Below are 24,726 nucleotides of genomic sequence, written 5' to 3'. Positions count from 1 at the left end.
GGCAGAAAATGGGCAAAATGTCTCTTTTTTGGAGTCGTGGCGCTGCTGGAGGTTGAAGCTCTCACCTACGGGGGAAGAAATGACCCCAAATTTTGCCATTTTTGGGCAAAATTGGGCCAAGAGGGCCAAATTTCCCATCGTTGTGAAATGCGGTGAAAATTTCGTAGAAATAACGGTGATTTCGATAAAAAAAATGGGGGAAAATGGGGAAAATAGCCCATTTTTGGGGGGACGTTGAGAGTGAGAGCGAAATATTTCCATTTTGGGCAAAAACATCAAAAAATGGCAAAATATCCCCAAAGTTCAAAGAGTCGCTGACCAAAACCGCAGGAAAACACGCAAAATTTGAGCAAAAATGGGCAAAAAGTGTAAAATGCTCCATTTTGGGGGGGGCCGGGAGGGCATTAAGGATGCGGTATTTGGGGGCAAAATGGGCAAAAATGAGGAAATTTAAGGATTTTGGACACTGATTTTGGGTGATATTCACTGAAAGTGTGAAAAAAAACCCCATTTCGGGGCCAAAAACTTCGGATTTTGTGGGGAAAAAAAATGGCCAAAAAGCTGAAAATATCGATTTTCTTGAAGCCAGGGAGAAAAAGATCAAAAGTGGTGAATTTGGGGCAAAATTGGGCAAAAAGTGTGAAATTTCCCTGTTTTTGGGTCAAAGTGATCGCGAATGATGTCCAAAACTTTATATTTTGGGGGGAAAATGGGAGAAAAAGGGCAAAATTGTGCTATTTTTTGGAGCCAGAGCGGCCATCAGAGATGTTGAAAGAGCTGCATTTTGAGGGAAAAAAATGGTGAAAAAGGGCAAAATGGTGAAAAAGGGCAATTTTGGAGGCCGAATGGTCATCAGAGATGGAGAAATTGGGGTATTTTGGGGGAAAAAATGATGAAAGTGGGCAAAATATCGATGTTTTTGTAGAGGCGTCGGCCAACGATACTCAAATGCATGAATTTTGGGGGGAAAATGGCCCAAAATATCCCCCAAAAATCCCAATTTTGGGGCCGCGGTGGCAGTGAAAAATGTGAAAAATGTGTATTTTTGGTGCCGTTGGCCAAAAAAAAGGTGAAATGTCCCCAGAATGAGTGTGGTTTTTGTTATGGGGTGGAGTACCGTGATAAGGGCAGGAAGGATAGAAAAAGGTGCAGGCACCAGAAGTGATACAGTGATACAGCGTTGACCAAAATCCTCTGTTTTCAACCCAAATGCAATGGGTGGAATTCCGGGACAAAAAAAAAGGGGCGGGGAGGGGGGGGGGGGGGGGGGGGGGGGAAGGCAGATTTGGGGCAGAAGTGAAGGAAAAATGAGAAAGGAGGAGGGAAAAAGAAGAGGAAAAGAGAGGAAAAGAAGAGAGGGGGGGAAAGGGGGGAGGAAGAGGGGGGAAAAGAGGGGGGAAAGAGGGGGGAAAAGGAGGAAAAGAGGGAAAAGGGGGGAAAAGAAGGGAAAAAAAGGGGGGAAAGGGGAAAAAGAGGGGAAAAGAGGGGAAAAAGAGGGAGAAAAGGGGGAAAAGAGGGGGAAAAGAGGGGAAAAGGGGGGGGAAAGAGGGGGAAAAGGGGGGAGGAAGAGGGGGGGAAGAGGGGGGAAAAGGAGGAAAAGAGGGAAAAGGGGGGAAAAGAAGGGAAAAAAAAGGGGGAAATGGGAAAAAGAGGGGAAAAGAGGGGAAAAAGAGGGAGAAAAGGGGGAAAAGAGGGGGAAAAGAGGGGAAAAGGGGGGGGAAAGAGGGAGAAAAGGGGAAAAAGAGGGGGAAATGGGGAAAAAAGAGGGGGAAAAGGGGGTAAAAGAGGGAAAAAGGGGAAAAAGGGGGAAAAGAAGGGAGAAAAGGGGGAAGGGGGGAAAGAGGGAGAAAAAGAGGGAGAAAAGGAGGAAAAGAAGGGGAAAAACGGAAAAAAGAGGGGGAAAGGGGATAAAGAGGGGAAAAGGGGGAAAGGGGAAAAAAGAAGGGAAAAACGGGGATAAAAGAGGGAGAAAAGGGTAAAAAGAGAGGAAAAGGGGAAAAAGAGGGAGAAAATGGGAAAAAGGGGGAAAAGAGGGGAAAAGGGGAAAAAGATGGAAAACAGGAGAAAAAGGGGGAAAAGAGGGGGAAAAAAGGGAAAAAAAGAGGGGGGAAAGTGGATAAAGAGGGGAAAAAGGGAAAAGGGGAAAAAAAGAAGGGAAAAACGGGGGTAAAAGAGGGGGAAAAGAGGGAGAAAAAGAGGGAGAAAAGAAGAAAAAGAAGGGGAAAAGGGGAAAAAAGAGGGGGAAAGGGGATTAAGAGGGGAAAAAGGGGGGAAGAGGGGAAAAAAGAAGGGAAAAAACGGGGGTAAAAGAGGGAAAAAAGGGGAAAAAGGGGGAAAAGAAGGGAAAAATAGGGGGAAAAGAAGGGAAAAATAGGGGGAAAAGAGGAAAAAAGAGGGGGAAAAGGGGAAAAAAGAGGGGGAAAAAAGGAAAAAAGAGGGGGAAAAGGGAAAAAGAGGAAAGAGGGGAAAAGAGATAGAAAAGAAGGGGAAAAAGGTGGAAAGGAGAAAAAGAAGGGAAAAAAGAAGAGAAAAGGAGGGGAAAAATGGGGGGAAAAAACAATTTTGTGATCCCAGTGATAGAGAAAGATGTGAAAAATGTGTATTTTTGGAGTCATTGGCCAAAAAAAGGTGAAGCGTCCCCAGAATGAGTGCGGTTTTTGTTATGGGATGGAGCACCGTGATAAGGACCACAACAAGCACTACCCACGGTGACACGACGTTGACCAAAATCCTCTGTTTTGAGCCCAGAAGTGGTGGGGTTGCTGCTTGAGCGGCCACCGGTGGAGATGCTTCCTCCCAGAAGGCCCCAAATGGGGTAAAAAAGGCAGATTTGGGGCAAAAATGGACCTAAAAATGTCCAATATCCGCAGAACGCTGAAAGAGCACCAAAATGTCGAAAAATGGGAGGATTTTTGGGGTAAAAATGAGCGTTAATGGGAACACAGATCCACATTGGGTGTGAAAATGTGGAAAAGTGGAATCGCAGCCCCTGAATTTGGGGCCAAAATGGCCCAAAATGGGAAAAAAATGGAGAATGTGGGGTTGATAAAGGGGATATTTGGGGTTGAAAACGTGGGAATTAGGGACAGAAATGGAAGTGTGGGTTTGGGGGGATTTGGAAGGGAGAAAAGTGACCAAAATTTGGGGTGAAAATGGCCACAAAAGGCAAATAGTGAGAGATTTGGGGCAGAAGTGGTGAAAAAGGGCAAACGTTCCTCAAATGGAGTATGGTTTTTGTTATGGGATGGATCACCGTGATCAGCACCACTATAACAGTAACCACTACCCACAGTGATACAGCGTGGACCAAAATCCTCTGTTTTGAGCCCAGAAGTGGTGGGGTTGCTGCTTGAGCGGCCACCGGTGGAGATGCTTCCTCCCAGAGGGCCCCAAATGGGGTAAAAGAAGGCAGATTTGGGGCAAAAATTGACCCAGAAATGTCCATTATCCGCAGGACGCTGAAAGAGCACGAAAATGTCGAAAAATGGGAGATTTTGGGGGGTAAAAATGAGTGTTAATGGGAACACTGATCCACACTGGGTGTGAAAATGTGGAAAAGTGGAATCGCAGCCCCTGAATTTGGGGCCAAAATGGCCGAAAACGGGAAAAAATGGAGGTAAAGGGGTTAATAAAGGGGATATTTGGGGTTGAAAACGTGGGAATTAGGGGCAGAAAGGAAAGTGTGGGTTTGGGGGGATATGGAAGGGAGAAAAGTGCTGAAAATTTGGGGTGAAAACAGGCATGAAAGGGAAATTGAGAGAAATTTGGGGCAGAAGTGGTGAAAAAGGGGAATACTTCCTCAAATGGAGTATGGTTTTTGTTATGGGATGGAGCATTGTGATCAGCATCCCAACAGTAAGCACTACCCACGGTGACACAACGTTGACCAAAATCCTCTGTTTTGAGCCCAGAAGTGGTGGGATTGCTGCTTGAGCGGCCACCGGTGGAGATGCTTCCTCCCAGAGGGCCCCAAATGGGGTAAAAAAGGCAGATTTGGGGCAAAAATGGACCTCAAAATATCCAATATCTGCAGAGTGGTGACAGTGCCCAGAAATGTGCAAAAATGGGGCAATTTTTGGGGTAAAAATGAGCGTTAATGGGAACACTGATCCACATTGGGAGTGAAAATGTGGAAAAGTGGAATCGCAGCCCCTGAATTTGGGGCCAAAATGGCCCAAAATGGGAAAAAATGGAGGTAAAGGGGTTAGTAAAGGGGATATTTGGGGTTGAAAACGTGGCAATTAGGGACAGAAATGAAAGTGTGGGTTTGGGGGGATTTGGAAGGGAGAAAAGTGATGAAAATTTGGGGTGAAAACGGCCATGAAAGGGAAATTGTGAGAGATTTGGGGCAGAAGTGGTGAAAAAGGGGAATACTTCCTCAAATGGAGTATGGTTTTTGTTATGGGATGGAGCACCGTGATAAGCACTCCAACCACAGTAACCACTACCCACAGTGATACAACGTTGACCAAAATCCTCTGTTTTGAGCCCAGAAGTGGTGGGGTTGCTGCTTGAGCGGCCACCGGTGGAGATGCTTCCTCCCAGAGGGCCCCAAATGGGGTAAAAAAAGGCAGATTTGGGGCAAAAAATGGACCCAAAAATGTCCATTATCCGCAGGACGCTGAAAGAGCACCAAAATGTCGAAAAATGGGAGGATTTTGGGGGTAAAAATGAGCGTTAATGGGAACACAGATCCACATTGGGTGTGAAAATGTGGAAAAGTGGAATCGCAGCCCCTGAATTTGGGGCCAAAATGGCCCAAAATGGGAAAAAATTGGAGGTAAAGGGTAAGTAAAGGGGATATTTGGGGTTGAAAACGTGGGAATTAGGGACAGAAATGAAAGTGTGGGTTTGGGGGGATTTGGAAGGGAGAAAAGTGACCAAAATTTGGGGTGAAAATGGCCACAAAAGGCAAATTGTGAGAGATTTGGGGCAGAAGTGGTGAAAAAGGGCAAACGTTCCTCAAATGGAGTATGGTTTTTGTTATGGGATGGAGCATTGTGATCAGCATCCCAACAGTAAGCACTACCCACGGTGACACAACGTTGACCAAAATCCTCTGTTTTGAGCCCAGAAGTGGTGGGGTTGCTGCTTGAGCGGCCACCGGTGGAGATACTTCCTCCCAGGGGGCCCCAAATGGGGAAAAAAAGGCAGATTTGGGGCAAAAAAATGGACCTAAAAATGTCCAATATGACAGAACGCTGAAAGAGCACCAAAATGTCGAAAAATGGGGCATTTTTGAGGTAAAAATGAGCGTTAATGGGAACACTGATCCACATTGGGTGTGAAAATGTGGAAAAGTGGAATCGCAGCCCCTGAATTTGGGGCCAAAATGGCCCAAAATGGTAAAAAATTGGAGGTAAAGGGTAAGTAAAGGAGATATAAACACATGTAGATAAAGGGTAAATAAAGGGGATATTTGGGGTTGAAAACGTGGGAATTAGGGGCAGAAAGGAAAGTGTGGGTTTGGGGGGATATGGAAGGGAGAAAAGTGATCAGAATTTGGGGTAAAAAGGGCCACAAAAGGGAAATTGTGAGAGATTTGGGGCAGAAGTGGTGAAAAAGGGCAAACGTTCCTCAAATGGAGTATGGTTTTTGTTATGGGATGGAGCACCGTGATCAGCACCACTACCACAGTAACCACTACCCACGGTGATACAACGTTGACCAAAATCCTCTGTTTTGAGCCCAGAAGTGGTGGGGTTGCTGCTTGAGCGGCCACCGGTGGAGATGCTTCCTCCCAGAGGGCCCCAAATGGGGTAAAAAAGGCAGATTTGGGGCAAAAATGGACCTCAAAATATCCAATATCTGCAGAGTGGTGACAGTGCCCAGAAATGTGCCAAAATGGGGCAATTTTGGGGGTAAAAATGAGTGTTAATGGGAACACAGATCCACATTGGGTGTGAAAATGTAAAAAAGTGGCATCGGGGCCCCAGAATTTGGGGCCAAAATGGCCCAAAATGGGAAAAAATTGGAGGTAAAGGGTAAGTAAAGGGGATATAAACACATGTAGATAAAGGGTAAATAAAGGGGATATTTGGGGTTGAAAACGTGGGAATTAGGGGCAGAAAGGAAAGTGTGGGTTTGGGGGGATATGGAAGGGAGAAAAGTGACGAATATTTGGGGTGAAAACGGCCATGAAAGGGAAATTGTGAGAGATTTGGGGCAGAAGTGGTGAAAAAGGGGAAAACTTCCTCAAATGGAGTATGGTTTTTGTTATGGGATGGAGCACCGTGATAAGCACTCCAACCACAGTAACCACTACCCACGGTGATACAATGTTGACCAAAATCCTCTGTTTTGAGCCCAGAAGTGGTGGGGTTGCTGCTTGAGCGGCCACCGGTGGAGATGCTTCCTCCCAGAGGGCCCCAAATGGGGTAAAAAAGGCAGATTTGGGGCAAAAAATGGATCAAAAAATATCCAATATCCGCAGAACGCTGAAAGAGCACCAAAATGTGGAAAAATGGGGCAATTTTTGGGGTAAAAATGAGCGTTAATGGGAACACTGATCCACATCGGGTGTGAAAATGTGGAAAAGTGGTATCTCAACCCCTGAATTTGGGGCAAAAATGGCCCAAAATGGGAAAATTAATCTTAATAATTGGGATCAGAGCATTGGGTTTGGGTGCAGGTGGGGAAATGTGACCGTTTGTGATGAAATTTGATCATTTGTTGGCAAAATTTTACCATCATTGATGAAATTCAGCCATTATTGATGAAATTTGGCCTTTATTGATGAAGTTTGACCACTATTGATGAAATTTGACCATTATTGATGAAATTCAGCCATCATTGATGATATTCGACCATTACTGATGAAATTTGACCATTATTGTTGAAATTCAGCCGTTATTGATGAAATTTAACCATTATCGATGAATTTCAGCCATCATTGATGAAATTCGACCATTATTGATGAAATTCGACCATTATTGATGAAATTCGGCCATTATTGATGAAATTCACCCATAGTTGATGAAAACTGAACCGTTGTTGATAATATTTGGCCACAGCTGATGAAATGTGGCCAATATTGATGAAATTTCACCATAATTGGTGAAATTTGGCCTCAATTGACCAAATTCAGCCATCGCTGATGCAGCGTGCCCTCTACAGATGAAATCTAACCACTATTGACCAAAAGTCAGCTATTATTAACCAAATTTAACCACAACTGATGAAACTGAACCACAGTTGGCGAAATTTGGCCACAGTTCATCAAAATTTGGTTGTGGTTGACAAAATTTGGCCACAGTCGATGAAAATTTGGTCTCTGTGGCCGAAATGGAACCACAATTGATAGAGTTTCACTTCTGTAGAAGAAATTCAACCACAGTTGAAGAAAATTTGGCCGTAGATGACAAAATTTGCCCACAGTTGACAAAATTTGCCCACGGTTGACAGAATTTAACCACAGTTGATGGGGTTTCATTTCTGTAGATGAAATTCAACCACAGTTGATGAAAATTTACCCACAGTTGAAGAAAAATTGGTCACAGATGACAAAATTTGGCCACGGTTGACCAAATTTAACCACAGTTGGCGGAGTTTCACTTCTGTAGATGAAATTCAACCACAGTTGATGAAAATTTAACCACAGTTGAAAAAAATTTAGTCACAGATGAGAAAATTTGGCCACGGTTGACAGAATTTAACCACAATTTGATCGGGTTTCACTTCTGTAGATGAAATTTAACCACAGGCGACAAAATTTAACCACAGTTGAAGAAAATTTGGTCATGGGTGACAAAATTTGGCCGCAGTTGATAAAATGTGGTCACAGATGACAAAATCTGCCCACGGTTGACAGAATTTAACCACAATTTGATGGGGTTTCACTTCTGGAGATGAAATTTAACCACAGTTGATGAAAATTTACCCACAGTTGAAGAAAATTTGGTCACGGGTGTCAAAATTTGGCCACGGTTGACAAAATGTAACCACAATTGATGGGGTTTCGCTTCTGTAGAGGAAATTCAACCACAGGCGGCAAAATTTAACCACAGTTGAAGAAAATTCGGTCATGGATGACAAAATTTGCCCACAGTTGACAGAATTTAACCACGATTGATGGGGTTTCACTTCTGTAGATGAAATTCAACCACAGTTGATGAAAATTTGGTCACAGATGACAAAATTTGGCCATGGTTGACCAAATTTAACCACAGTTGGCGGAGTTTCACTTCTGTAGATGAAATTCAACCACAGTTGATGAAAATTTAACCACAGTTGAAGAAAATTTGGTCACGGGTGTCAAAATTTGCCCACAGTTGACAAAATGTAACCACAATTGATGGGGTTTCACTTCTGTAGATGAAATTCAACCGCAGTTGATGAAAATTTAACCACAGTGGAGGAAAATTTGGTCACAGATGACAAAATTTGGCCACGGTTGACAGAATTTAACCACAATTTGATGGGGTTTCACTTTTGTAGACAAAATTCAACCACAGACGACAAAATTTAACCACAGTTGAAGAAAATTTGGTCATGGGTGACAAAATTTGCCCACAGTTGACAGAATTTAACCACAACTGTTGGGGTTTCACTTCTGTAGATGAAATTCAACCACAGTTGATGAAAATTTGGTCACAGATGACAAAATTTGGCCACGGTTGACCAAATTTAACCACAGTTGGCGGAGTTTCACTTCTGTAGATGAAATTCAACCACAGTTGATGAAAATTTAACCACAGTTGATGAAAATTTGGTCACAGGTGACAAAATTTGCCCACAGTTGACAGAATTTAACCACAATTGATGGGGTTTCACTTCTGTAGATGAAATTTAACCACAGTTGATGAAAATTTAACCACAGTTGAAGAAAATTTGGTCATGGATGAAAAAATTTGCCCACAATTGACAGAATTTAACCACAACTGATGGGGTTTCACTTCTGGAGATGAAATTTAACCACAGTTGATGAAAATTTGGTCACAGATGACAAAACTGAACCGCAGTTGACAAAATTTGGCCATGGTTGACCAAATTTAACCACAGTTGACGGAGTTTCCCTTCTGTACAGGAAATTCAACCACAGTTGATGAAAATTTAACCACAGTTGATGAAAATTTGGTCACAGATGATAAAATTTGGCCACGGTTGACCAAAATTTAACCACAGTTGACAGAGTTTCACTTCTGTAGACGAAATTTAACCACAGGTGACAAAATTTAACCACAGTTGAAGAAAATTTGGTCATAGATGACAAAACTGAACCGCAGTTGACAAATTTTGCCACGGTTGACCAAATTTAACCACAGCTGACAGAATTTCCCTTCTGCAGAGGAAATTCAACCACAGTTGATGAAAATTTAACCACAGTTGAAGAAAATTTGGTCACAGATGACAAAATTTGGCCACGGTTGACCAAATTTAACCACAATTGATGGGGTTTCGCTTCTGTAGAGGAAATTCAACCACAGTTGATGAAAATTTAACCATAGTTGAAGAAAATTTGGTCACAGATGACAAAATTCGGTCATGGATGACAAAATTTGCCCACAGTTGACAGAATTTAACCACAATTTGATGAGGTTTCACTTCTGTAGATGAAATTTAACCACAGGTGACAAAATTTGCCCACAGTTGAGGAAAATTCGGTCATAGATGACAAAATTTGGCCACGGTTGACAGAATTTAACCACAGTTGACAGAGTTTCACTTCTGTAGATGGAATTCAACCACAGCTGATGATAGAATTTGCCCACAGCTGACCGAATTTAACCGGAATTGATGGAGTTTCACTTCTGGAGATGGAATTCAACCACAGCTGATAGAATTCGCCCACAGCGGACTGAATTTAACCGGAATTGATGGAGTTTCACTTCTGTAGATGGAATTCAACCACAGCTGATAGAATTTGCCCACAGCGGACCGAATTCAACCGGAATTGATGGAGTTTCACTTCTGTAGGTGCAACTTAACAACAGCTGACAAACCTTTGCCGCATCCAACTGCGCTCGGCCCAAATTTCCCCCTTTTCCCCACCAAATTTCACTGCTTCCAGGGGTGGGCAGAGGGGGAACCACCCCTGAATTATATTATATTTTGATGGGGGGGGGGTAGGGGGTGGGTTGTGGGGTTTCTGTAAGTTTTTTTTGTGCTAATATGGATGATGTAATGGACCGATGCTCGGTCGCGTTTCACCGCCTTGGGTTGCAACGGTGGGTTTTGTGCCACCCGTGCTGGGGATCGGTGTCACCGTGACCAGCAGCTTTGGCGCAGTAGTAGATGCCGGTGTCCTCAGCCCTGAGGTTGTTCAGCTGCAGCCTCACTGTGCTCTGCCCGTTGTCCCTCGAGATGGTGGCACGGCCCTTCACCGCCGACCCGTATGCTGTGCCACTACCACTGCTGCCAATACCAGCGACCCACTCCAGCCCTTTGCCGGGCGCCTGTCGCACCCAACCCATGCCATAACTGCTGAAGGTGAACCCGGAGGCCTTGCAGACGAGGCTGAGCGCTCCTCTGGGCGTCTGGAGGCCGCCCCCGGACTCGTCCAACGTCACGGCCGCCATCAGCCCTGTGGGGAAGGACAGAGAGCGCTGACGGAGCCGCCGCCACACGGCCTCGCGGAGCCGGCCCCCCGTGAGACCCCCCGTTGACCCCCCCATAGAGCCCGCAGACCCCCCCTTTGGCCCCCATTGAGCCCGCAGAGCCCCGCTGAGACCCCATAGAGCCCCATAGAGCCCCACAGCGCCCTCACCTGGCAGGGCGGCCAGGAGCAGGAGGGAGGAGACGAGTGGGCTCATGGTTGCGGAGCCGACTGGTGCTCCTCCGTCGGAGAGCCGGCGCTTTTATGGCCCTCTGGAGGGGCTAATTTGCATAAGGAGGGCTCCGGCTTCGTTAGCGCGTTAATTGTCGGGCGCGGGGATTGCTTCGTTACGCTCGGCGTCGTCGCTGCTTAACGAGCCCGCGTTGTTTGTTGTTTGCGCCAACTCAAAGGAGCGTGGAGGGCTCTCGTTGCGGTTTCTCGTCAGCCTCGACTTAATTGCTTAATAACTTTATGATTAATTGGGCGCCCGTCGGGTTGATTAATGATTTAATGGCCGTCTAGGCCCAAAGTCGTGTTTCCTCATTAATTTGTCCCCTTCTAATTATCGTTATCCACTCTGCGCTGAGTTCTTTGATCCCAGCGTTGGGATGAACCCCATCAGGCCTTAATGAAGCTCACCTAATTAGCGATTTTAATTAATTAACGCAATTGAGCAACCTAACTGTGTCATTTCTGCTTGAATCCTTCGCTGAGTTCCTCTGCAGTAATCCCCATCAGGAATTAATTGGGTGCAATTAATTATTTAATGGCCACTTTGTGCTTCTTCCTGAAGTCATGCCCCTGTAACCCCATTAACAGCACCTGTTAATTGGTTGTGATTAATTATTAATTCCAATTAAGCCATCAGCTCATCATCCCCCATTGAGTTATGCCATTCTCAGCCCCACCACCTGTTAATTAGCTCTAATTAATCATTTAATACCAATTTAGTCACGAACTCATTCTGTCTCTTCACAGTTATACCATTGTCAACCTCGCCGTTTATTAATTAGCTGTAATTAATTATTTAATTTCAATGTAGACACGAACCCATTGTGTTTCTTTCTTGTATCATTCCATTGCCACCCCCCATCATTCATTAATTAGCTCTAATTAACCATTTAATTTCAATTAGGCCATGAATCCATTGTGTTCCTTCACTGAGTTATTCCATTCTTACTCCCATCAGTCATTAATCAATTAGTTGTAATTAATAATTCAATCTCAATTTAGCCATGAACTCATGTTCCTTCGCTGAGTAATGCTATTTTTAACCCCACCATTCATTAATTAGCCCTAATAAATCAATTAATTTCAATTCAGACAGGAATTCACTGTGTTCCTTCATTAAGTTATACCACTGCCAGTCTCCCATCCATTAATTAGCTGTAATTAATTATTCAATTGCAATTTAGATATGAACTTCACTGAGTTATTCCACTGTAATCCCCATTGTGTATTAATTGGGTGTCATTAATTACTTAATTGGCATTTTGACACCAAGTCCTCATTACTTATTGAATGATTCCATCGCACTCCCAATTATGCATTAATTGAGGACAGGGAATTAATTGATATGAATCCCTTCTGCGCCAACATTAATTAGGGATCATTTAATTAATTGTGATCTTCTCGCAATTAAACGATTAATTAGGGACAATGAAACATGTAATTGTGATTATCTCATAATTAAACCACTTATTAGGGGCTATGAGTCATCTAATTGCAGTCTTCTCTCAATTAAACCATTAATTAGGGACTTCTAATTACACTACATTCCACACAACCATTAATAAGGGATAATGAAGCATTTAATTACACTCTCCGCTCAATCAAACCATTAATTAGGGATAACAAAGCATTTAATTACATTCTTCCATCAACCAAACCATGAATTAAATTAGGGATAATAGGGACTAATTAAATTAATTAGGGATAATGAAGTATTAATTGCCATCTCCTCACAATTCAATCCCTAATTAGGGATAACGAAGCACTTAATTACACTCCCCTCTCAACCAAGCCATTAATTAGGGATAATGAAGCATTTAATTACACTCTCCTCTCAATTCAATCCCTAATTAGGGATAATGAAGCATTTAATTACACTCTCCTCTCAATTCAATCCCTAATTAGGGATAATGAAGCATTTAATTACACTCTCCTCTCAATCAAGCCATTAATTAGGGCTAAATGAAGCACTTAATTACACTCTCGTCGGAATTCAGTCCCTAATTAGGGATAATGAGGCATTTAATTAAACTCTCCTCTCAATTCAATCCCTAATTAGGGATAATGAGGCATTTAATTACACTCTCCTCTCAATTCAATCCCTAATTAGGGCTAACAAAGCATTCAATTACACTCTCCTCTCAATTCAATCCCTAATTAGGGATAATGAAGCATTCAATTACACTCTCCTCTCAACCAAGCCATTAATTAGGGCTAACTAAGCATTTAATTACACTCTCCCCTCAACCAAGCCATTAATTAGGGATAATGAAGCACTTAATTACACTCTCCTCTCCATCAAACCATTAATTAGGGCTAACAAAGCATTTAATTACACTCTCCTCTCAACCAAGCCATTAATTAGGGATAATGAAGCACTTAATTACACTCTCCTTGGAATTCAGTCCCTAATTAGGGATAATGAAGCATTTAATTACACTCTCCTCTCAACCAAGCCATTAATCAGGGCTAATGAAGCACTTAATTACACTCTTGTCTCAACCAAGCCATTAATTAGGGATTATGAAGCATTTAATTACACTCTCCTCTCAATCAAGCCATTAATTAGTGCTAACGAAGCATTTAATTACACTCTCCCCTCAACCAAGCCATTAATCAGGGCTAATGAAGCACTTAATTACACTCTTGTCTCAACCAAGCCATTAATTAGGGATTATGAAGCATTTAATTACACTCTCCTCTCAATCAAGCCATTAATTAGTGCTAACGAAGCACTTAATTACACTCTCCCCTCAACCAAGCCATTAATCAGGGCTAACAACCACCGCACGGCCCTCTTCTCCCTGCACGGCCCATTAATTAAACCAATTAACCTTAATTAACGACCCCATTCCGCTCCACGGAGCGCAGCCCCACGGGAAGGGGGGGGGGGGGGGGGGGGGGGGAGGCCGAAAATGGGCCGAAAAACCACAAAAATGGTGAAAAAAGGGATCGAAAACAACCCCAAAAAAAACACCATTTCCCGCCAACGCTCCGCTTGGAGACGCCCGAAAGGTTTCCAAGTGAGCCAAAAAGCGGCTTTTTCGACCCAAAAATACCACGGCCGGGGACACCTGGAGGCCGCAGCTGCAAAACGGAGAAGAAAAAGACACGAAAAACAACAAAAATAATAAATAAAAAAAAAGGAGCGAATCGGGGCTTTCCCACCCAAAAATAACACGCGGCTTTCGCTTCGGGAACGCGGCCACGGAGGGGCGCACGGGACCCCGTAGGAACCCCATAGGACCCCAAAAGAACCCATAGGACCCCATAGGACCCCATAGGATCCCATAAGATCCTATTGAGTCCCATAGGACCCCATAGGACCCCATAGGATCCCATAAGATCCTATTGAGTTCCATAGGACGCCATAGGAACCCATAGGAACCCATAGGATCCCATAAGATCCTATTGAGTTCCATAGGACCCCATAGGACCCCATAAGATCCTATTAAGTCCCATAGGATGCCATAGGAACCCATAGGAACCCATAGAGTCCTATTGAACCCCATAGGACTCCATAGGACCCCGTAGGACCCCATAGGATCCCATAGGAACACATAGGACCCCATAGGACCCCATAGGATCCCATAGGACCCCATAGGATCCCATAAAATCCTATTGAGTCCCATAGGACCCCATAGGACCCCATAGGATCCCATAGGATCAAATAGGAACACGTAGGACCCCATAGGACCCCATAGGACCCCATAGGAACCCAAAAGAACCCATAGGATCAAATAGGAACACGTAGGAACCCATAGGATCCCATAGGAAACCGTAGGACCCCATAGGAACCCATAGGACCCCAAAGAATTCCATAGGACTCCATAGGAACACATAGGAACTCATAGGACCCCGTAGGAACCCATAGGATCCTATTGAATCCCATAGGACCCCATAGGAACTCATAGGACCCCATAGGAACCCATAGAGTCCTATTGAACCCCATAGGACCCCATAAAAACCCATAGGGTCCTACTGAACCCCATAGGACCCCATAGGAACCCATAGGAGCACATAGGACCCCATAGGAACAAATAGGAACACGTAGGACCCCATAGGACCCCATAGGATCCCATAGGATCCCATAAGATCCTATTGAGTTCCATAGGACGCCATAGGAACCCATAGGAACCCATAGGATCCCATAAGATCCTATTGAGTTCCATAGGACCCCATAGGACCCCATAAGATCCTATTAAGTCCCATAGGATGCCATAGGAACCCATAGGAACCCATAGAGTCCTATTGAACCCCATAGGACTCCATAGGACCCCGTAGGACCCCATAGGATCCCATAGGAACACATAGGACCCCATAGGACCCCATAGGATCCCATAGGACCCCATAGGATCCCATAAGATCCTATTGAGTCCCATAGGACCCCATAGGACCCCATAGGATCCCATAAGATCCTATTGAGTTCCATAGGACGCCATAGGAACCCATAGGAACCCATAGGATCCCATAAGATCCTATTGAGTTCCATAGGACCCCATAGGACCCCATAAGATCCTATTAAGTCCCATAGGATGCCATAGGAACCCATAGGAACCCATAGAGTCCTATTGAACCCCATAGGACTCCATAGGACCCCGTAGGACCCCATAGGATCCCATAGGAACACATAGGACCCCATAGGACCCCATAGGATCCCATAGGACCCCATAGGATCCCATAAAATCCTATTGAGTCCCATAGGACCCCATAGGACCCCATAGGATCCCATAGGATCAAATAGGAACACGTAGGACCCCATAGGACCCCATAGGACCCCATAGGAACCCAAAAGAACCCATAGGATCAAATAGGAACACGTAGGAACCCATAGGATCCCATAGGAAACCGTAGGACCCCATAGGAACCCATAGGACCCCAAAGAATCCCATAGGACTCCATAGGAACACATAGGAACTCATAGGAACCCATAGGATCCTACTGAATCCCATAGAACCCCATAGGAACCCATAGGATCCTACTGAACCCCATAGGACCCCATAGGAACCCATAGGAACCCATAGGGTCCTATTGAATCCGACAGGACCCAATAGGACCCCATAAGACCCCATAGGAACCCATAGGGTCTTATTGAATCCCATAGGACCCCATAGGACCCCATAGGATCCCATAAGATCCTATTGAGTCCCATAGGACGCCATAGGACCACATAGGAACCCATATAGTCTTATTGAATCCCATAGGACCCCGTAGGAACCCCATAGGACCCCATAGGACCCCATAGGATCCCATAGGACCCCATAGGATCCCATAAGATCCTACTGAGTCCCATAGGACCCCATAGGACCCCATAAGATCCTATTGAGTTCCATAGGACGCCATATGATCCCATAGGAACCCATAGAGTCCTATTGAACCCCATAGGACCCCATAGGACCCCGTAGGACCCCATAGGATCCTATAGGAATACATAGGACCCCATAGGAACCCATAGGACCCCATAGGACCCCATAGGATCCCATAAGATCCTATTGAGTCCCATAGGACCCCGCAGGACCCCATAGGAACCCATAGGACCCCATAGGATCCCATAAGATCCTATTGAGTCCCATAGGACCCCATAGGACCCCATAGGATCCCATAAGATCCTATTGAGTCCCATAGGACCCCATAGGACCCCATAGGATCCCATAAGATCCTATTGAGTCCCATAGGACCCCGTAGGACCCCATAGGAACCCATAGGACACCATAGGGTCCTATTGAACCCCCCCCATAGGAACCCAAAGGAGCCCCTAAAAACCCATAGGGCCCTATTGAACTCCATAGGAACACCAATAGCCCCATAGGAACTTATAGGAACCCATAGAGAACCCCATAAAGAAGCCCATAGGACCCCATAGGAACCCATAGGAATCCATAGGGAACCCATAGCCCCATAGCACCCCATACAGAATCCCATAGAACCCCTATAGACCTACAGGACCCCATAGAGGACCCCATAGAACCCCAATAGCCCCATAGGACCCCATAGAGAACCCCATAGAACCCCAATAACCCCATAGAGGACCCCATAGAGGACCCCAATAGCCCCACAGGACCCTACTGAGGACCCCATAGGACCCCATAGAGAACCCATAGAGAACCCATAGCCCCACAGGACCCCATAGAGGACCCCATAGGACCCCAATAGCCCCATAGGACCCCATAGAGAACCCACAGAGAACCCATAGAGAGCCCATAGCACCACAGTACTCCATGGAGGACCCTATAGGACGCCAATAGCCCCCATAGGACCCCACAGAGGACCCCATAGAATCCCAATAGCCCCACAGGACCCCATAGAGGACCCCATGAAACCCCATAGACAACCCATAGAGAACCCATAGAGAACCCACAGGACCCCATAGAGGACCCCATAGGACCCCAATAGCCCCATAGGACCCCATAGAGAACCCACAGAGAACCCATAGAGAGCCCATAGCACCACAGTACTCCATAGAGGACCCTATAGGACGCCAATAGCCCCCATAGGACCCCACAGAGGACCCCATAGAATCCCAATAGCCCCACAGGACCCCATAGAGGACCCCATGAAACCCCATAGACAACCCATAGAGAACCCATAGCCCCACAGGGCCCCATTGAGGACCCCATAGGACCCCAATAGCCCCCAGAGGACCCCATAGAGGACCGCGTAGGACCCCAATAGCCCCATAAAACCCCATAGAGAACCCATAGAGAACCCATGAAGGATTTGGAGCCCAGGGGGTGGATTTGGGGCAGAACTGTGGGATTTGGGGGCAAAATGAGTGGATTTGGTGGCACCGTGGGGGATTTGGGGTAAAATGAGGAGATTTCAGGCACCGTGGGGGGATTTTAGCCACTTTTATCTTTGATAACCATAACCATATCCGTGATCGTAACCATAATCAGATCCATATTATCATCAGCACCGCCGTATCGATAACCATAACCATAACCATATCCATAACCATTATCATCAGCACCGCCATATTGATAACCATAACCATAACCATTATCATAACCATTATCATAACCATTACCATCAGCATCGCCATATTGATAACCATAACCATTATCATAACCATTATCATCAGCGCTGCCATATTGATAACCATAACCATGACCATAACCATTATCATAACCATTATCATCAGCACTGCCATATTGATAACCATAACCATAACCATATCCATAACCATTATCATCAGCACTGCCATATTGATAACCATAACCATAACCATATCCATAACCATTATCATCAGCACCGCCATATTGATAACCATAACCATAACCATTATCATAATCATTATCATCAGCATTGTCGTATTGATAACCATAACCATAACCATTATCATAACCATTATCATCAGCATCACCATACTGATAACCATAACCATAACCATAATCATAACCATATCCATAGCCATTATCATCAGCATTGCCATACTGATAACCATAGCCATAACCATTATCATAACCATTATCATCAGCATCGTCGTATTGATAACCATAACCATAACCATGACCATAACCATTATCATAACCATTATCATCAGCACCATCATATCGATAACCATAACCATTATCATCAGCATTGCCATATTGATAACCATAACCATAACCATAGCCATTATCATCAGCATCGTCATATCGATAACCATAACCATAACCATATCCATAACCATTATCATCAGCACCGTCATATTGATAACCATAACCATAACCATAACCATTATCATAACCATTATCATCAGCACCGTCATATTGATAACCATAACCATATCCATAACCATTATCATCAACATCGCCATATTGATAACCATAACCATAACCATTATCATAACCATTATCATCATCATCGTCGTATTGATAACCGTAACCATAACCATGACCATTACCATTATCATAATCATTATCATCAGCATCGTCATATTGATAACCATAACCATAACCATATTCATAACCATTATCATAACCATTATCATCAGCATTGTTGTATTGATAACCATGACCATAGCCATTATCATATCCACATTATCATCAGCACCATCATATCGACAACCATAACCATAACCATATCCATAACCATTATCATCAGCACCGTCATATTGATAACCATAACCATAACCATAACCATTATCATAATCATTATCATCAGCACCGTCATATTGATAACCATAACCATAACCATAATCATTATCATAACCATTATCATCAGCATCGCCATATTGATAACCATAACCATAACCATATTCATAACCATTATCATAACCATTATCATCAACATTGTTGTATTGATAACCATGACCATAGCCATTATCATATCCACATTATCATCAGCACCATCATATCGGCAACCATAACCATAACCATATCCATAACCATTATCATCAGCATTGTTATACTGATAACCATAACCATAACCGTATCCATAACCATTATCATCAGCACCGTCATATTGATAACCATAACCATGACCATAACCATTATCATACCCATACCCATATTATCAACAGCACCATCATATCGATAACCATAACCATGACCATAACCATTATCATATCCATATCCATATTATCATCAGCACCATCATATCGATAACCATAACCATGACCATAACCATAACCATGACCATTATGGGGTTTCTGCATCTCAATGACACCTCAGTGGGTATCAGTGGGTCTCAATGGGGTCTGAATGTGGCCCGGCTCCGCGAGGCCGTGTGGCGGCGGCTCCGTCAGCGCCCTCTGTCCTTCCCCACAGGGCTGATGGCGGCCGTGACGTTGGACGAGTCCGGGGGCGGCCTCCAGACGCCCGGAGGAACGCTCAGCCTCGTCTGCAAGGGCTCCGGGTTCACCTTCAGCAGCGTCAACATGTTCTGGGTGCGCCAGGCTCCAGGCAAGGGGCTGGAATACGTCGCAGCTATTAGCAATGATGGTAGTTGGACAGGCTACGGGGCGGCGGTGAAGGGCCGTGCCACCATCTCGAGGGACAACGGGCAGAGCACACTGAGGCTGCAGCTGAACAACCTCAGGGCTGAGGACACCGGCACCTACTACTGCGCCAGAGGTGGTGGTGGTGTTGGTTGCAATGCTTATTGTATCAACGTCGCTCCTGGATTCAGCGGAGCCCACAGCCCACATGGAGAGATCGGAGCCCGAGGGATGGAGCTGAGCCCAGAATGCACAGAACTCAGCCCAGATCTGCAGCCCTGAGCACACGGTGATGGAACTGACCATAGAAAGGACAGAAAGTGTGATGGGGATGGATATGGATACGGATACGGTGATGCTGATGGCCCTGCATATGGAAATGGGTATGGATATGGGTATTAGGACTCATCCAACGTCGCTTCGCCACCATCAGCCCTTGCGCCTCCTTCCAAATCCTCTTGCCCAGCCCTCCAGGCGGGCTCTGACCCCTCTGGGTCTCTGTAGGGTCTCTATGTGGTCTCATGGGGTCCCCAGCGGGGTCTCAATGAGGTTTCTATCAAATCTCATCGCGGTCTCTACGGGATCTCAGTGATGTCTCGAAGGGAAATCGATGCAATCCCTATGAGATCTCTGTGGAGTCCTAATGAGGACTGTGTTGGACCTCTATGGGGTCCCTACAGGGCCTTTATGGGGTTTCAGTGGTGTCTCTATGGCTCTCTATGACATCTCAGGCTATGGCAGTGGAGCTGATGACAGTGACAGAGCCCATGTGTGGGCCTCGGTCTCAGTAGGGCTTCAGTAGGGTCTCAGTGAGATATCTTAGAGGTTTTAGAGGGTCTCTATGAGTCTGACAAGGTCTCTATGGGGTTATACTGGGGGTCTATGGGGGTTTTATGAGGCCCGGCTCCACGAGGCCGTGTGGCGGCGGCTCCGTCAGCGCTCTCTGTCCTTCCCCACAGGGCTGATGGCGGCCGTGACGTTGGACGAGTCCGGGGGCGGCCTCCAGACGCCCGGAGGAACGCTCAGCCTCGTCTGCAAGGGCTCCGGGTTCACCTTCAGCAGCTTCAACATGTTCTGGGTGCGACAGGCTCCAGGCAAGGGGCTGGAATACGTCGCAGCTATTAGCAATGATGGTAGTTGGACAGGCTACGGGGCGGCGGTGAAGGGCCGTGCCACCATCTCGAGGGACAACGGGCAGAGCACAGTGAGGCTGCAGCTGAACAACCTCAGGGCTGAGGACACCGGCACCTACTACTGCACCAGAGCTCCTTGTAGTGCTACTTGGAGTTGTGGTACTTGGAGTTATGCTTATTTTATTGACGTCGCTCCGGGATTGAGTGGTGTCACCCGCAGCCCAGAGGGAGAGATCAGAGCCCAAGTGATGTCGCCTGGGCTGGGATCTCTCAGTCTACCATGAAATCCTGGAGCGACGTCGATACTGTAAGCAGCACACCAACCAGCACCAGTACCAGTATGTTTGGCGCAGTAGTAGGTGCCGGTGTCCTCAGCCCTGAGGTTGTTCAGCTGCAGCCTCACTGTGCTCTGCCCGTTGTCCCTCGAGATGGTGGCACGGCCCTTCACCACTGCCCCATAAGCTGCATCACTCCCAGCGCTGTTCATCCCCACAATGCTCTCCTTTCCCCTGCCGGGCTCCTCTCTCACCCCCACCCCGCTGCGACCACAGCCCAGCTGCAGAACACCTCCAGCTGTCCCCACATCAGAGCTATTTCGGGGCAGGAAACCACGAGTCCTTTCGGTCGTGTCCGAACCCCGCGCCGTGCCAGCAGATGGAGCAGCTGCGGCCGATGCTCCCTTTGGCCCCTTTCAGTCGATGTTTTATTTTTCTCCCCTTTCCATCCTATTTTCGTGCTCTTTCGCAGCCAGTGCAGCTGCGTGGGGTCAGCAGGGGATGCCACCACCCCTGCAGCGAGCTGTGGAGCGGGTTGTGCCTCTTCTCAGACGCGCAGACCCCATAAGGACACCCTGTTGGTGCGGGGCAGCATTCCTACACGTGACCATCACAGCATGTGCGTCCTATGGGTGGTCTTCAGGCCCGGTTCATAAGAGAGACCCCTCCAGACACGCTGAGGAGGGCTCAGCTTCGTGTGCACGGCCTCCAGCGGCACCACCAGCAGTTATCCCATGGTGTGGGTGCGAGCGGTGACCAGCAGGGGGCACCACCTTGTCACCTGCATTAGCAAGGATGGTGGTGGCACAGAGTATGGGGCGGCGGTGAAGGGCCGTGCCACCATCTCGAGGGACAACGGGCAGAGCACAGTGAGGCTGCAGCTGAACAACCTCAGGGCTGAGGACACCGGCACCTACTACTGCGCCAAAAGTGGTTATGGTGGTAGTTGGAGTGGTTGTGCTGAAGATATCGGAGTCAGTCCTGGATTTGGTGGTCTCGCTCATGGCCCGCATGGAGAGATCGGAGCCCCATGGGTGGGGATGAGCTCAGAGTGCACAGAACTCAGCCCAGATGCACCGCCGTGAGCACACGGTGATGGAAGGGATCATGGGAATGTCAGGAAAGGTTGGGATGGATATGGGTATGGATAGGGATATGGTGATGCGGATGGTCATGGTCATGGTTATGGTTATGGATATGGATATGGGTATGGATAGAGGTATAAATACGGCTATGGGTATGGAAATGGTGATGGCGATGGTAATGGAATCAGCCTCATTAGGGACAAAACTTAATTGCCCCCATCACAGAGCTCGGCATCCCGAGGGGAACCTTCCCAGATGCAGATGAACTCGCCACCCTGTGATGTCTGTGTGACCTCCGGCATAAGCACCGAAAGCATAAGAACAATCGTAAACATCTTTGGCGCAGAAGTAGGTGGCGGTGTCCTCAGCCCTGAGGTTGTTCAGCTGCAGCCTCACTGTGCTCTGCCCGTTGTCCCTCGAGATGGTGGCACGGCCCTTCACCGCCGTCCCGTAGTATGTGCTACCACCACCACTGTTAATATAGGCGACCCACTCCAACCCTTTGCCGGGCGCCTGTCGCACCCAGTACATGGCGTAACTGCTCATGGTGAACCCGGAGGCCTTGCAGACGAGGCTGAGCGCTCCTCCGGGCGTCTGGAGGCCGCCCCCGGACTCGTCCAACGTCACGGCCGCCATCAGCCCTGTGGGGAAGGACAGAGAGCGCTGACGGAGCCGCCACCACACAGCCTCGTGGAGCTGGGCCACGCTCAGGCCCCATTGAGACCCCACTGAGATGTCATAGAGACCCATAGAGACACCACTGAAACCCCGTAAAGACCCTTTAGAGACCCCATACAGATCCCACAAAGACCTCATTGACACTCAACTGAGATCTCGTAGAGATTGCATGGAATTCCCTTCGAGACATCACTGAGATCTCATAGAGATCCCGATGAGGTTCAGACAACACCTCATTGAGACCCCACTGAGAACACAGTGAGACCCCGTAGATGCCCTAAAGACCCCCGAAGGGGCCGAAGCCCACCTGGCGGGGCTGCCAAGAAAAGCAGATGGGAGCTATGAGGGCTGATGGTGGCGAAATCACGGGGGGAAGGAGATCAGGGCTTGTTCTGTTCTTAGGAGAGCCCTGCAGACACCCGGAGGAGGGCTCAGCCTCGTCTGCAAGGCCTCCGGGTTCACCTTCAGTGATTACAGCGTGCAGTGGGTGCGCCAGGCGCCCGGCAAGGGGCTGGAGTGGGTCGCTGGTATTCACTGCACTGGCAGTTACACATACTTCGGGCCGGCGGTGAAGGGCCGTGCCACCATCTCGAGGGACAACGGGCAGAGCACAGTGAGGCTGCAGCTGAACAACCTCAGGGCTGAGGACACCGGCATCTACTACTGCGCCAAAGCTTATGGTGGTGGTGGTGATTATGAAGCTGGTTGTATCGGCGTTGCTCCAGGACTGAGTGATGTCCTCCACAGCCCTGATGGACAGAGCAGAGCCCGAGGGATGGAGATGAGCCCAGAATGCACAGAACTCAGCCCAAATCCGCAGCACTGAGCACAGTGTGGTGGAACTGATCATAGAAATGTCAGAAAATGTGATCCATATGGATATGGATATGGATACGGTGATGCAGACGGTCATGGTCATGGTTATCGTCATGGTTATGGTCATGGGTATGATCATGCGCGTGGATATGGACATGGATACCGATGTGAGTGTGGATATGGGTATGGTTATGGACATGGTGATGGCTGTGGCGGTGCTGACAGTGCCAGAGCCGTGTCCGTGCTCAGCACAGCCCCACATCGCACGGCTCCATACAGCAGCAGCGTGGAGCTGAGCCCCAATGTGGGCACGGAGCCCATCCCCTCTCTCAGCACAGCGGGGGGATGAGAGGACGGAGGGTCTCTTCAGAACTCAGCCGTTCTGGGCTTCCACGCACAGCTCCACTTCTTCGTCCCAGCACACAGCTCGGCATCCCAGGGGGGACCGTCCAATGGGAGATGAAGACACATCCCTTTGCCATCAATAAAACCAGCACGGTAACCACTACTACAACCACTACCAGTAGTTTTGGCGCAGTAGTAGGTGCCGGTGTCCTCAGCCCTGAGGTTGTTCAGCTGCAGTCTCACTGTGCTCTGCCCGTTGTCCCTCGAGATGGTGGCACGGCCCTTCACCGCCGACCCGTAGCCTGTGTATCTACCAGTGTTGCCAATACCAGCGACGAACTCCAGCCCCTTGCCGGGCGCCTGTCGCACCCAGGCCATGCCATTACTGCTGAAGGTGAACCCGGAGCCCTTGCAGACGAGGCTGAGCCCTCCTCCGGGCGTCTGGAGGCCGCCCCCGGACTCGTCCAACGTCACGGCCGCCATCAGCCCTGTGGGGAAGGACAGAGAGCGCTGACGGAGCCGCCGCCACACGGCCTCGTGGAGCTGGGCCTCATAGGCAGTTCATAGAACCCCAGAGATCCCATGGAGACATTTTCAGACTCATAGAGACCCTCTGAAGACTTCCCAGATATACCACTGAGACCCCATTGTGGCCCTATTGAGGCCGAGGCCCACACACGGGCTCTGTCACTGTCAGCACCACCACTGC

At 47.3% G+C, this 24,726-nt stretch overlaps 4 gene segments (V, D, J or C); 2 read left to right on the top strand and 2 right to left on the bottom strand.

Annotated features, from left to right (window-relative positions):
- Positions 1 to 10,770, bottom strand: part of VH26L1 — a 44,494-nt gene extending 33,724 nt beyond the window's left edge. Inside the window, 3 exon segments of the C gene segment in view lie at positions 6,238 to 6,265; positions 10,211 to 10,522; positions 10,706 to 10,770. Of these exon segments, the coding sequence occupies positions 6,238 to 6,265; positions 10,211 to 10,522; positions 10,706 to 10,751 (386 nt within the window).
- An 8,609-nt stretch (positions 10,771 to 19,379) lies between these two features.
- Positions 19,380 to 19,967, top strand: LOC107049105. The segment is given in 1 exon segment: positions 19,380 to 19,967. A coding segment is annotated over 1 exon segment (588 nt).
- A 656-nt stretch (positions 19,968 to 20,623) lies between these two features.
- On the top strand, positions 20,624 to 21,102 carry LOC121108142. The segment is given in 1 exon segment: positions 20,624 to 21,102. A coding segment is annotated over 1 exon segment (453 nt).
- Positions 21,103 to 22,397: 1,295 nt separating this feature from the next.
- Positions 22,398 to 24,506, bottom strand: LOC121108141. The segment is given in 2 exon segments: positions 22,398 to 22,626; positions 24,313 to 24,506. Coding segments are annotated over 2 exon segments (417 nt in total).
- Between the last annotated feature and the right edge of the window lie 220 nt (positions 24,507 to 24,726).

This window comes from Gallus gallus, chromosome 35 (assembly GCF_016699485.2).
Source record: "Gallus gallus isolate bGalGal1 chromosome 35, bGalGal1.mat.broiler.GRCg7b, whole genome shotgun sequence".
Taxonomy (NCBI): Eukaryota; Metazoa; Chordata; class Aves; order Galliformes; family Phasianidae; genus Gallus; species Gallus gallus.
This window is presented reverse-complemented; position numbering and strand designations above follow the sequence as displayed.